The sequence below is a fragment of the Perissodus microlepis genome, chromosome 11 (assembly GCF_051167445.1).
Source record: "Perissodus microlepis isolate ML-2025 ecotype Zambia chromosome 11, ASM5116744v1, whole genome shotgun sequence".
NCBI lineage: Eukaryota > Metazoa > Chordata > Actinopteri > Cichliformes > Cichlidae > Perissodus > Perissodus microlepis.
Window position 1 is genome coordinate 11,550,209 of NC_140471.1, and position 14,325 is coordinate 11,564,533.

The window sequence follows — 14,325 nt, forward strand, 5'->3', positions numbered from 1 at the left end:
GCTTTGCTCTTTTCTCATTTCTCAACAAGTCAAGGAGACACAGATGCCCAAAACAAAATAACCATTGTCATAATCCCTGGGGCACCGTTACAAGGACCTTCAGCTGGACAGTGAGGAAGGAAATATGAAGAGTGTTAAAAGTAGGAAGAAATCAGGTAGAAAGTAAAGTCATTTTTTAAAGTCATTGGCTCGCTCCAGGCAAAGAAAATTTGTGCCTAGACACTGAAATACTGAATAAATATAGGCCATAGTTTCAGTGGGCCTTTTTTTCACAGGCAAATGTCTGCAAGGTTTTATGTGATGCAGAACCGTTTTATTGGTGCATGCCAATGTGAAGAAAAGAGACACAAGTGAGATCGGATCTTTAACTCACATAACTGCTTTACTGTTGAAGGACCTTTAACTTAACTTAGTAATTAGGTTACCAAAAATATTTGTGACCTCAGTGCAAAAATATGTATTTCCATTTACATCAACCGCAGCAACTTCAGAGGAAAAAAAATAAAAGGACAAAATTCAACCTCACAAGTAGGAAGGGATTAAGACAATGGAGCAGTTTTGTTTTGTTTTGTGTATTCAAGATAGGGTTCAGACAGCTTCCTGTGGATTTAAACAAGAGTTGACTGAGACAAATTTATTAACAGCAGAGATTGTATGTCAAAGACAGTCACTGTCTCTGTTTGACTGCATCTGTTTGAAGAGTGTGGCTCCTTTGCCTTGAGGCAACTCAGAAGGTTCAGTCAGAGGGTCTTTCCATCATGATGGCATTTACAACAGTGTCTTCAGGTGTTTCTTCTTATGTTGAAATTGATAGAACTTTCAAGAAGGAGAACAACAACTAGGAATCTTCATTTATTAAAAAAATATGACATTAACACTGAACTCCAAAGTGGTATTTTAAAAAGAAACTTGAAATTATGATACCTAACAAAAGTACTGGTTTAGTGTGTGGGTTTGAGAAGGAGCGAGAGCAGTGCGACAACTGTTATTAGTACAATAGCACCCTCTGCTGACTATATCTGCTAACTAATAATAATATAATGTCAAAATATGTGATATATGGTGCTTGGGATTGGTGGGTAACATGCATTTTTTATGTCGCAACTTTGTATTTGTAAATGAAAATGGAGTGAGTGCAACGTTCTGTGTCAGTAAATGGGTTTGGGGTATTGATTAATATTTTAATATGACGCTAAATATTCTTTATATTAGATTTTTGAAGAATAGGCAACTATTTAGCTGAATAGCAGAGTAACAGTGCTCTTGGACTTGGTAGGAAATGGGAAATGGAGTAAATCCCAGCTTCTCTGTGTTATAACTTGACAACCAGTCAACTCCTTGTTCTTTACTGCAAGTGTATCCCTTCTTTTGAAACTTTTATCCCTCGCTGTTTATAAAGATTACTTCACTGTGCTGTAAAATCAAGATGTCAGAGTCCAGTCTGGAGTATTTAGATAGGGGTAACTTTTCAGATTTTCCTTCACAAAGATACATGTTTCCTTGGTGTAAAGCAGCGGTCCCCAACCCCCGGGCCTCGGACCGGTACCGGTCCGTGAGTCGTTTGGTACCGGGCCGCGAGAGTTGAGGCTCAGGTGTGAAATGTATGGTTTTCAGGGTTTGTATCGGTTTTAGCGTTATTTTGTTATCGTTTTTATCGTTAACTCTGTTTTCCTGGGTCTTTTCACGTGTGTTACGAATAAATCTTCTTTTTTTCGGTACCGGTACTAGTTTTATATTGTTGTATTTATCCGCGACACCTTAAAGGCCGGTCCGTGAAAATATTGTCGGGCATAAACCGGTCCGTGGCGCAAAAAAGGTTGGGTTGTAAAGAACCAAAGAGAGGAATTGGTGATGTTTCGTGAAATGTAGAAACCAAAAGTATATTTGTGTTTTTGTATTTGAGTAATTTCTGGTGGTTGTAGGTAGGTTAATGTGTTGCAACGATTTTGGGAAGCTATACAGGGACGAAAGAAAAAGTTGAGTTCCCTGACCGGGAATCGAACCCGGGCCGCGGCGGTGAGAGCGCCGAATCCTAACCACTAGACCACCAGGGAGTGATATCAATCATACGAACCTGAATACTGAAATAGCTTTATTGGTATAAAGATTTACTGTTATTTGTGTTTTGTACGACTTTGAAGACAAAACAGTCTGACTACCTAACAAATTACAGTTCTTCCACCTTAATAACGTTCAGAGTCAACACGTGGACTTTACGCAGAAAAAAAAATCACGTGACCAATATTCCGTGACATTATTATCATGAAAACGGAATTCAATACGCAGGCTGTGAACTATATTTTAAGTAGCTCAGTAGTTACACGGAGAATTCATGGAAAAAATATACACATAATACACATAAACACATACACGTAAATAGTGAGTGTTAACTTCTTTTTCAAATTTAAACACACAAAGCCAATATGTAGAATTTGTCCAGCAGATGTCGCCACTTTATTGACAGTGGGTTTGACAGAGTGAAAATAGTTTTTTCGGGCTTCGCAAATCTTGTAGCTAACACTACAACAACATAAAACATTTAAAACAGACTATATCATGTTAAAACTACAGGAAACGGTTACTCTGGCCTCGTTCATTCCTGATACTTACACAAACAAATTTATTTTGACGAAAACGAGACTGAAATGCCTGAAGAAAAAACTTGAACAACAGGAGGCATCACGGTAAGGAAGCGGTAAAATTTATTTTAATTTCGTATGTACGCGTTACCGATATTCAATTCAATACGTAACTTATGAATATAATATGATTATGTTCTGAGCTTATTAGTTAGAAATCTTATATTTCACGGCGACAGGCATTTTGCAAAGCTACCGCTAAAGGGGTCCTTCGCTTGGGTCCTTGGTCAACGTGGGAGACGCGAAAATGTGAAGTTGTTTTGAACATATTGGAGCCGTCGTGGAATTTGTGACACTAAGATATGAAAGTTTTCCGTTTTCAGAATAAAACGTAAAGGCTGCCTGGGTATCGGTGGGATTTTTCTTACTATGATGCCAGGGGAGAATCAGTCCAAAGCGTTGGCAATCGCCGCGGACGCGACGACTGGAAACTGTCAAAACTGCTCTGTTTTGCAGCAGGTCGGTGATGTTTTGGGGGGCTTTTTTGTTACCGAGAAATCAGTTACAGTGCTTTACCTCATCTTTTCAATCCAGATCTTAAACATTATGGAGCGATTTAATGTGTTTTTATCTTGTGGAGTTAACGTGTTGATAAGTATTTACTAACTGTGATGTCCCCTGTTTGTTTTGTTGTCTTTCGTCAGAGTCTGGCTGAATATGTGTCTTCATTCCTGGCACTAAAACAGAAGATAGCGGTTTCAGAGTAAGTACCAACGGGCGGTTATTGCCTTGGTAATATGTCTTACGTTGAGACGTGAACAGGTCGTAGTTGCGGTATTCAGCATACAAGCAAAACTCCTGTGTTTTGATTTGCTCTGAAACATGGCGGCTGTCATCAGCTACAAGCAAACTAGCTGAAATTACAATAATTTGTCCAAAGTTTCTCCCTATGTGCTTTCTAATGGAACTGATGTTCGTAAGTGACTATACATTTACTTGATTTATTTTTTTTTTAAAGAAGTTTTAAAGCCATTTCGCAAACCATTGTTTGTTAATATAGGATGGAGAGAAGAGGAATGAAAGTCGGTACAAATAAAGTAGAATACATTTGTGTGAATGAGAGACATTGAGAGAAACTGCAAGGAGTAGACTAGGAAAAAGGATGATTTTTAATGTTTGATGTCAATCATCCAAAGCAACAGACAATGAAGAAGAGAATGCAGGCAGGATTGAGTGGGTGGAGATTACAGAATGATCGCAGTGAGAATGAAAGGAAGTATTTGCAATATGGTAGTAAGATCTGCTATAAGGTATGACTGGCACTGCTGATGATCCAAAGACATGGAAAAGAGAGAGAGTGGATATATTAGGCAAAGAATGTTGAAGATGGAGTTTCCAGGCAGGTGGAAAAGAGGAAGACCGCAACAAAGTTTGATGGATGTAGTGATCGAGGACATGAAGTGGTTTGGTGTGACAGAGGAGGATGCTATGGAAGCAGGTGATCAGCTGTGGTGACTGCTAAAGAGAGAAGCCAAAAAAAGATGAAGTCTCGGTTTAAGTAAAACTTTCTATGCCCGTGTTACTCAGATAATTAAGACGGTGATCCTCTCACTTAGACGCCTTGATAAATGGTGTGACTGTATATAAAAACTTCTTATCTTTGAAAACTAAGCTTTCATGAACAATATCCATTCACTTTCAGGACATTGTTACTTTATGAAAATTTGTAGAATTAAAAAAACATAAAATGTTTTTGGGGTTGTTTTTTTGTTCTTTTGCTACATTCAATTGGGTTAACACATGGATCCATGTTCTCAACTTGTTATGTGCAGTGACACAATCAGGCTTCAGCAGCAGCTGGAAGAGCTTCAGATCCGACTGGTTACTCTGGAGAAAAAGACGGCTGATTATGAATCGGTGCAAGCAGAACTGGAAGAAAAGAAGGTAAGCGGTTACACTTTACAATCTTATGAAATGTCCTAACCTGTAATCATATGTCTGACTCTTAATACTGTTTTCACACCAAATAATTCACACTAATAATATTTCATTAGATTCTGGCCTTTGCTGATTATTCACAAATTATTTATTTTTTACAGAGTGCTCTTAAGGTGTATGAACAACTGTCTGAAGAGGTGGAAAAACTGAAGGTGGAAAAAAGCGAGACAATAGCAGAGTATGTACTGGATCCAGTCTTGGTCGTAACAGTACAAATAATGTTTTTTGCTTTGGAATTGTTAGTTTTTATTAATCTTCTTTCATTTTGAAGGGATTTTTTTGTTTGTTTTTGTTTTGGTTTGTTTTTTGGTAAAGCACTTTGTGACACTGGATTTGATAAGCGCTACAAAAGTATTATCATTATTATTAATGTTGTTATCATTCTAAAATGCTAACTGTCATTTTCCATTTTCATCAGGAACAAAAAGCTTGAAGACCAGCTAAAAAATGTTAAAGGTACTTTGCATTTGCATGGTGTGATTTGTACCAGGTAAGACTTGTAATTGTAATTGATTGAATTTGTCCTAAATTGTCTTTTCTTAGATTTGGCAGACAAACAAACACTTGAAAATGCACAGCTGAAAAGAGAAAAGGCTGTGGTGGAAAACGATTTGCTGATATCCCAGGTAAACTAAAGGAATGCTCTCCCAATGAATTGTTTGACCTTAGTTTAATATCATAATTTACAAAAATGCAGCTAGCATTCACATAAATCTGCTAAAACCCATAAAAAATGTCACTTGTTTAGACATCCTTGCAGAAATCTCAGGCACAAGCAGAGCAAGCTGAAAAACTCATGGATGAAAACGCCAAGATGACAAGCACGTAAGAATTTGCACGAGCTGTTGAAATATATGATTAGTCACAGTTTGAGGTTCATCATCTTCTTCTTCTTCTTTTTTTTGGGCAAAGCTTTTAAAATGAATTGCACTGAAAAAAGGTTCCATGTTGTTTTCTCATCAACAGAAAGGACAGCCTTGAAAGTAAAATCAGAATTCTTGAAGGTATTTAAAATCAAATTTACTAAATATTTTGTTGCTGTTAATAAGCTCTGAGTCTTTTATGTGAGTGTTTGTTTGCTGTCTAAGCTGTGATTTCTTTGATATTTTTTTAGATTCAGTTTGCCAACAGAAGCATCAAATTTCCCAACTGACCAAAGAGAAGACCATACTAGAGAAAAATATCAACGATCTACAGGTGCAGTAAAGCCCTTTACAAATGTTATGGAGTAAAATATTTTCTAGTACGATAGACCAGAGTACAGGTTCGACAGCTCTGAGTTTTCATTTCCAGAATAGCCGATGAGAGAAATCCAATGGACAGAGGAATATGAACATATGTCAATGCCGACCATGATGGTTATCCACATAGCCAAAACTCTGGAGCAGAGACAGCTGCATTACTGCATTAGAGTACGGCAATATGTCTGTGAAGGTTCTCTGTCATCCAGGTCATCGTGCTGCATTAGAGCCACACAGTGGATGGAGACTACATTTTATTCTGAGCTGATTATAAATCAGTGATATAATTGCTGTCTCCATCCTTGTATACTGAAGACTGGATGATTGTAAAAGCGCTCATATTAGTCAGCTGGTTCAGACGCAGCAGGAAAGGGAGAGTCAAAGAGAAATCAGAGTTTGCTATAGAAAACCTGCCAGCAGCAGGTTAAGTTCAGTCTGTTACTTTGGTAAGAGTTGAAGTTCACTGGCTTTCTGGATCAGAATACTCAAGTTTGCTAGCTAAACCTGCTTTCTGGAATAGGATCTGACCATTATCTGTGTATAATTTCGTTTCTGTTTTGTAGGTGAGACTGATGAAACTGGAAAGGGAAAGGAACAAAGGTAAAAATCAACAATGAAAATTATTAACGATAATATTTTCAGCATTAAAGGAAACAATAATATTGTCTGTTTAATTTTTAACAGCATCCATTTCCTGACTTAAAATCTGTTTTTAAACAATATCTGAATTATCTCTCAAGAATACAGGAGCACAACAACTCAAGCAAGTGCGCCTCCAGAGCCTAAAATTGACAAAGGTATGCAGCTGTTTACAGATTTTGTGATTTCATTTGAAAAGCTGCGTGCATACACTAACCCCCAAAGCGGCCTGATTTTTACATTGTAATTGCAATTATGTTTTATCGTGTGTTGCAGAAAAGTTCCGGATGTTGCTAGAGAACTTGTGGGCATGTGTAGACCCAGAGCAGGAGTCGTCTGTAAACCAGCTGCACTTTCATGGTATTGTTTGTAACATGACAGCATATACAGTCTTTTCAGTTTGTTTTTCTTTTATTTAACAATTCTACACCTCTACATACACAATATCTTCTTTTATTCTTTTAATTTCAGAGTCCAGAGATCCTCCTTCCTCTCCACAAGCCACACTGCACTCTCATTTGAGTAAAATGTCCCTGTTTGGTTCTCCGAAGATCAGTGAACCCCACAGTTTCCACATTCCAGCGAAAGCAACTTGTACGCCATTAAAACAGTCTCCTCCTGCACAGGATGCCATCAAGCACAAAGCATCTCTTCAGTGCTCTGGTGAAAGAAAGCAGGCAGGCACTCCAAAAAAGAGCAAGCGATCACCTAAGGCACGCAAAACTGCTGAGTCATCTACGGAGATGGACACATTATCTGTTGAAGAGATAATCAGATTGTTTAAGCCCATGCCTCCCAGTATTTCACCACTTCCAGATTTGGTGAGAATTTGGTTAGATCTAATAGGAACGGCTTTTGTTGTTGCTTGTTGATCAAAGTGCTGATTTTCCTGTTTATGGCTTTACACGGTGTTCTGTTTACTGCAGTAGTTTAAAGGAAAGTATTTAATATAATGTGAAAGTTTGTTTTTGAGAAATGTGTGTATGGTCAGACACTAGTTGAAGTCCTTCTTGGTATCTTAAAAGGTTTCAAAGCTGTAGTGGCTGCACATTCCTTTTAATTAGAATTGTCATCAGCTGATACAACCTGTAAGATTAACTATTTAAAATTAAATACCTTAGAAAGATTACTCTTTGATAAACCTTGTTATTCTTAGGTCATGATAAGTATAATATCTTTTAAATTACAGTCTTGCTTTCTTGTTTCCTTCAGAACACTGAGGTGGAATCCATGAAAATGGAGGTTCGAGAAAATGAAAGTCATTCTAAACCCTGTGAGGACCGGCCTGCTCTTAAACAAGAGCAGACCTTACACATTGCAACATCACCATCAAGTCAAAGGAGTCCAAAATCAGCTGTACTTCAAACGGAGGAGAATGCAGACTTGTCGGTGGTCACAGACGAGGGAGAGGGGGAAATTTCCAATGAAAAGGACTTTGAACCAACCAAGTTTGACGACATTCCTAAAGTTATTGACAAAATCGCTACAGATATGAGAGGAATACATCCTCAAAACGACATGCTGATTGAACAGGAGCCATCATCTGCACAGTTATCACCACCATCATCATCGTTTTCCACATCAAGTTTTACGGGATTGATTGAGGTTGTGCCATTACCTACTGAAAGTGCACTTCTATCCTGTAATCCTGGCATCAGTAGAATCTCTAAAAATGAAAATGCCTTAGAAAATGCAAATAGTGATCTCTCAGAGACCTTAACAAGCATGGATGTTGACATGAGCCCTAGTGACATTACTGATAACAAAACAGTTGCTCTTGATGGTGGAGAGTCAGCCCTAATAAGTGACTCTATGGAAGGCATCGTGGCTGCAGCTACACAAAATAGTTCAGACATTGAAAAAAATACTCTGGATTCTTTTAAACTTCAGGACAGTACATGGTCTGGCTGCAAGGACTCTGATATACCTGAACATACTCCAAGTTCATCAGGCAGCAGTGACAGCATCACTGCTGTCTCTACTGAACATCTTGAAGAGAAATTGGAAGTTGATGAAAGCATCAAACTTCTTGGGAAGGAGGATGGGAATGCACAGAGGACTGCAGAAGATGATGTGGCAGCTTTGCCTGCATCATCAACCTGTAATAATATACCTCCACCCCCTACATCTCCGTTGTTAAAGAAGGAAGACGACCAGTCCGGTGCTGATCAGGAATCTGGCCACGCAAATGTTGAACCTTTTAGAAAAAAGGATGCTGACATAGAAATAGTTACCAACTTCCAAGAAACAAATACTGTAAACTGTGAATCTTTGAAAGAAAGTGCACATTCTCTTTGCAAGCGAGTGAGTCCTTCCTGCCTTTTACCCTCTATAAAGCTGCAGGCTTTAGATAGTCATCCTGGAAAATTGAACGTTGATGTTAACATAGTCCACGTCTCAACAAACAAACCAATTCCTTTTCCATATTTAGAGAAAGAATGTGACATTGAAAAAGCTACTGTTGAAGATCTTCCTCAGCACAAAATACACACCAGTAGTAGTACGTCATTGGAGACGATGCCTGATTCCCCAGAGACAAATACTGTAAACTGTAAAGCTTCAAAAGAAGATAGACATTCTCTTTGCAGGCAGTTGAGTCCCTCATGTCTTTTGCCCACTGTAAAGCTGGCGTCTTTGGACACTCAGCCAAACCCAGGAATATTGGATGCTGATGTTCAGACAGAAATTATTTCAACAAACATACAATCGCCTTCTTTCAGTTTAGAGGAACAAGGTGTCACCAAAAGTGCTACTAATGAAGACCAGGTTCAGGATAAAATGAATGGAGGTGATACTACTCCATTAATTCAGAATCCTGCCACAGAAGGACAAGATAAATCTTTGGACTTGCAAACGGTAGAGCCTGAAAATCTAATAAGAGACGAAAAAACTACCTCAGGAGAAAGTTCAGCTGAAGCTCAGGCTCCAGAGTGCATAAGCAATGTTCGCGGCGAAATGGGTCCTCCACTTCCTCGTCTCCTTACCCCTTTGAAGACTCCTCCGAAGGCGAACAGATCTATCAACCCAAGGCAGGCTATTGGAAAACTATTATTTCCTTCACCCATGGATGGAATTGAATCTCCTACTTCACCTACTCAGACCAACAGAACACCGAACCGTCATCAGCTGAGTTCTTTATCCACAAACAGCCCACTCCCTCTAAATGGAGTCCCCTCATCACCACTTCAGTTCGGCTCTGCCACGCCTAAACATGCTGTGCCAGTCCCTGGTCGCCTGCCTTTGACAGCAGTGAGTTCTTCTCCTTCATCATCCTCAATGACGCCATCTCAGGAAAACTCCATGAGATTTCTCGACACCATGTATCCAGAGCTCTCTGCCCGGGCTCGTACTCTGAGCATTCTTAGAGGCAATGTCAATCTCAACATTTGCTCATCCAAGGGCGGAACATTACCGACTACCGACAGTCAGAAGTCTAGCTTTAAAACTATAAACTCCACTTCAACGGCCTTCACAAAGACTGAAGTGAGGGGAGAAAAAAGACCTGCCATCGGTATGCCGCAGCCTAAAAGCAGTAAATGTCTCAGGCTTGACCAGGCTGCTGGTGTGACTCGCAATCAGGTGCTTGCCTCCTCTTCAAAAAGTGGAGACGACACCTCATCAGCCCAGAATCCGACACTAGAACAGCCAAAAACTGAGACAACCTCTTCACCCCTGAAATCTGTAGAACATCCACAGAAAAATCTTATAGTTAACTCTTTAAGGAAAATTGAAGACCAGTGCTTTGATCTGCTGCCTGTGATCCGGAGCCATCTGCATGTTGGTAACCTTCCCAAAAAGCCTGTCTTAAGAGATGAGGAGAAGGAGGTCATCGCTGAAGTTTGCCAGAGCAACTCAGTTAGTAGACTGTTTATTGTTCTTACATTTTTTTTTATTTCTGGTTGGAGGATCTACTGGACTGAAAATAAAATAATGGCACTCTACTGCTACAAAGCTTTTTAATAACCCTTTTGTCAGTAAATGTATTACCTCCTTCCTGTTTGTAAATTTTGCCACATACGAGTATGAAGGTAGTTTCATGTCAGCAAAATTAAGCAATTAGTTCACATCTGCCTCTCGTCAAAATGTATTTGACTAGTAAGAAGGTTCTTTGTGTGTAATTTGACATTTTTCTCTCTCTCTTGGTTTACACTTTAGGCAGATGACATGATTGTGGCCATCCTGAACAAACTGAAAGCTGGAAAAATGGACCTGAGTGGAAACTATGTGCAGGCCCTCTGCAGAGTCTACACTGGGCTCTGTAGGCAGAGGAGAGACGTGGAAAAGGCTCGTGTCCTGGCCTACAGCCTCCTAATAGAAGGTGAGCATTTTATGTTGTCCCATATTTATAAAAGCTTTACACAGCTTTTCTACACTAACATGGTTTTATTTAAAAATAATTCTAATGGCAGTTTAAGAGAACTTGTATACGTGATAGCTAATTTGATTTTTGGTGTTGTTTAACTGGAAAACATAGTGACGGCATGGAAAGCTAAAGTTAAAGAACTACCTCTACTCGTTGTGATGTATTACTTAAGCTTATTTGTAGTCAATATTGCTATTATTTTCCCAGATTTTCCAGATTCTGCGAAGCTGATTTTATTTATGGTGACAACATGGTCCAACCTTCTCACACACACCAGTTCTCTGTCCCAAGCCATTCATGCCGTCACCAAACTAAGAGCACCAGAAGAGCTTCTCAGCTGCCTTTTAGCATTTCTTGGCTGGAACAAGGTATTTTTTGATTAAGAGTGTATATATATATATATATATATATATATATATATCTCACACACACCTACCTATCAGGCATAATATTAAGATCACTGACAGGTGAAGTGAATAACACTGATTATGTCTTTGTTATGGTACCTGTTAGTGGGGGTGGGGAAATTTGATTAGGGCCAAATTGTGATTGCTAGATGATCACATTTCTAAAGCTGAAGCTCATGTGGTGTGTTCCTAGTCTGCAGTGGGCAGTATCTATCAAAAGCTGTCCAGTAAAGGAACAGTAGTGAACCCAACAACAAGTTTGAAGACCTGCTCTATGTGGTCCAGTCCAGCAGATGAGCTACTGTTGTTCAAATTGCCAAAAACGTTAATGCTGGTTCTGACTGAAAGTGGTGAGAATAGACAGTGCATCGCTGTTGTTTGCTGTTTTGGCAGCAAAAGGGGACCAACACAGTATTAGACAGGTGGTCATAATGTTATCCCTGATTGGTGTAAGAGACATCTAGATTGTTCTCATTTTAATCCAGTAGTTATTGTTTATTGCTAAATATAAGGTAAATTACTCCAAATGGGCAACAAAGGAAGGCTGAAAGAGCTTCAGTGTACCATGACTTTAATTGTACAAGTTTTTGGAACTGTTATGGGTGGATTGAAGACCTTTCCACTACCAGTAACTGGCTGAACTAGCAAGTCAGTTCAAAGGGTCCTTTGGGTTTGCAGTGTGTTGAGATTAGATAATAGGCCATCATTTATATTATCTTCATACTTCTCGAACCATTCAGTGGCCTGTCATGCCCAGTTGATGGCAGCCTTTAAAGAGAAAACTCCCATCAGGATAGAGTAAATGTGATCACTCACACTAAATGCCACCCTCTCACTGTAGCAGTCAAGAGCTTTGTGTTTTTCCCTTTGTCAACTTTCTGCCCATATATAGAATATATTTATAATAAAATGTCCCTTCTTTTTTTCTCTTTAAATTAAGTAGTGTGTGCTCTCTTAAACTTATTCTTCCCATATCACTGCAGACTCCTCCCTGTGACATTGACGAGCTGATCTTCAGAACACTTTCTGAGATCAGATCGGGATCAAATTTGTCCTTCACAAAACACAGTCGGTACGGGGAGGACCTTGGAGCCGAGGCTTGGGAACACGTCTATGCACTGCACCTGCTTTGTACAAACAAGAAGTGGAAGTGGACCTATGATAATTTACTAGGGTATGTTATTTTGTTTTTCTGTCTTGTAGTAATAATAATAATGTGAGGGTTTTGTTTTTTGTTTTTTATGTGACTTGCAAATAAGATGTAAAAAGCCATGTCCAACATGGCTCCTGAAGGCACATAGCCTCTGCTTAACTTGTTCATTTTCTTTGACAGCAAGGAGTTGTGGCCACTGATGAACAGTTGGGTAACACAGCCAAGACAGCAACAACAGCCCATCTCTGATGTGGCTGTCGCTACTGTGCTCAGACTCATAGGTCAGATGTTTCCTAAATTTATTTGGTTATCGAGCTTTAAGCTGGAGGGATTTGTTGGAAATTACATTAAATGAATTAAATTTTTGTAATAGGATGCCTTGGTCAGCTGGGGCTGAAGGAGAAGTGTAATTCTACTGTGGTCACTATTGCCAATGTCATCAACACATTTGGTAGGCATGGACCAGCTGAAGGTAGGAAATAATTGCATACTGAAGGGAATACAATGTTTTTGTTAACATGGTATCTCTTTAATTTGTGTAGTGTTGATTTAAGCAAGATTTATATTTCTCTGTCTCAGACATGTTAAAGCACATTTGCCCATCTCTATTTTCTGTGCCATTAAGCACATGCTGATTTGCTGCTAAAAGGAAGGATTTCATGTAACAGTTCTAATTATATTATGTCACATGTGTGCAGGTGTGCCATGGGAGGTGCAATTAGCAGCCATCTACTGCATCTATGACCTGTCTCCATGCAACCCCAAACAAGCCCTGGAAGCTCTTGCAGAATGGAGAGGAGAAACATCTCAAAGTGTCCCTCCTGCTGTCACTAGCTGCATTAACCAGCTAGCCTCTATTTGCAGACAAGCCAACAGCTAAAGTGCACAAATCCACAGACATGACAGTCTGTCCCCTTTTTTTGGAAACAGACGCATAAATTGGCGCTGATTTAAACTTACTGGGTGACTCACAAGCAGTTATAAATTGGTGGTTCTAAAATTTTAAAACGTCCAGCAGACTGCTTTTTTTGTTTTAATTTTTTTATGTGCACTTCTACTCTAAAATTATATAAAAATGTTTATATTTCTGAATTTTGTAGCAGTTTTTGTTTTTTTAAATTGAAACTTTGCCTGTAGCAAATGTACTGGTATAACTTCTGTTATACTCAGATTAATGCTGTAAAGTACTGTACAGTGTGTATATGTGTGATGTTGGTGTGTATGTTTTTCTGCTGAAGTTTACAGTTGTAGCATCAATGTCTGTATTCATGAAAAATAGGATTGCCAAAGTAAATATGTTGTACAGTTAAATGCTTGAGAGATTATTTAATTGTTTTGGGGGGGCGGTTTTCAAATTAAAATGTCCGAATTGGACCCAAGTTGTGTTCATTTGCTGCAGTCTCTATTAACCTAGGTCTTCTCAGTGATGTGTGCATACTTCAAAGCTATTGGGAATGCTGCATACTATCGGATCAACTTGTTATTTTTATAAAAAATTAGCTTGAAACTAAAAAAGTAAAACGTTCACAGTTTGATGAACAGTGAGGTTTATTTTGCAAACGTCAGGACTCATTAAAATAGAGTAATACCCGAGGACTACTAAACCACTACAACAATCATGTTTTATCTTACCCGGTGTTCAGATTTATCAAATGTGGAAATTTTGTAAGTGCTGCCATTTCCGGGGCTGCCTATCAAAATAAAATCTACAATCGCTCGATAGCCACATTCATCATAACGTTCAAGCTCATACGAATTAGGACTTCTTTTTTTAACCTCCATACAATTTGTTATGATAGGAGCAGATAATCGTAGAAGTTTTATAAATCAAAACTATTTTAGTCGTTGATAGTGGGAAATATTTTTAATAGAAACAAAAGCATGCTTTGTGCCAAATCTAAGAATAGCAACAACAGAAAGAACGCCTTAACTGGAAATAATAATA

The 14,325-nt window shown here is 38.8% G+C and overlaps 1 protein-coding gene and 1 non-coding gene across 2 annotated transcripts; one reads left to right on the top strand and one right to left on the bottom strand.

Annotated features, from left to right (window-relative positions):
- Window positions 1-1,982: 1,982 nt before the first annotated feature.
- On the bottom strand, window positions 1,983-2,054 carry trnae-cuc (transfer RNA glutamic acid (anticodon CUC)). Its single transcript has one exon. It is a non-coding gene; the product is annotated as a tRNA-Glu (tRNA).
- An 800-nt stretch (window positions 2,055-2,854) lies between these two features.
- Window positions 2,855-13,754, top strand: ice1 (KIAA0947-like (H. sapiens)). The gene is made up of 20 exons (XM_084944371.1): window positions 2,855-3,098; window positions 3,284-3,342; window positions 4,412-4,523; window positions 4,679-4,755; window positions 4,996-5,033; window positions 5,121-5,203; window positions 5,326-5,402; window positions 5,544-5,581; window positions 5,692-5,774; window positions 6,382-6,418; window positions 6,559-6,615; window positions 6,734-6,817; window positions 6,929-7,278; window positions 7,670-10,312; window positions 10,613-10,775; window positions 11,028-11,188; window positions 12,211-12,401; window positions 12,561-12,661; window positions 12,754-12,852; window positions 13,079-13,754. Exons 1-20 carry the CDS (start codon window positions 3,009-3,011, stop codon window positions 13,258-13,260), a joined length of 4,725 nt encoding a protein of 1,574 aa, XP_084800497.1. The 5' UTR covers window positions 2,855-3,008; the 3' UTR covers window positions 13,261-13,754.
- Window positions 13,755-14,325: the final 571 nt, after the last annotated feature.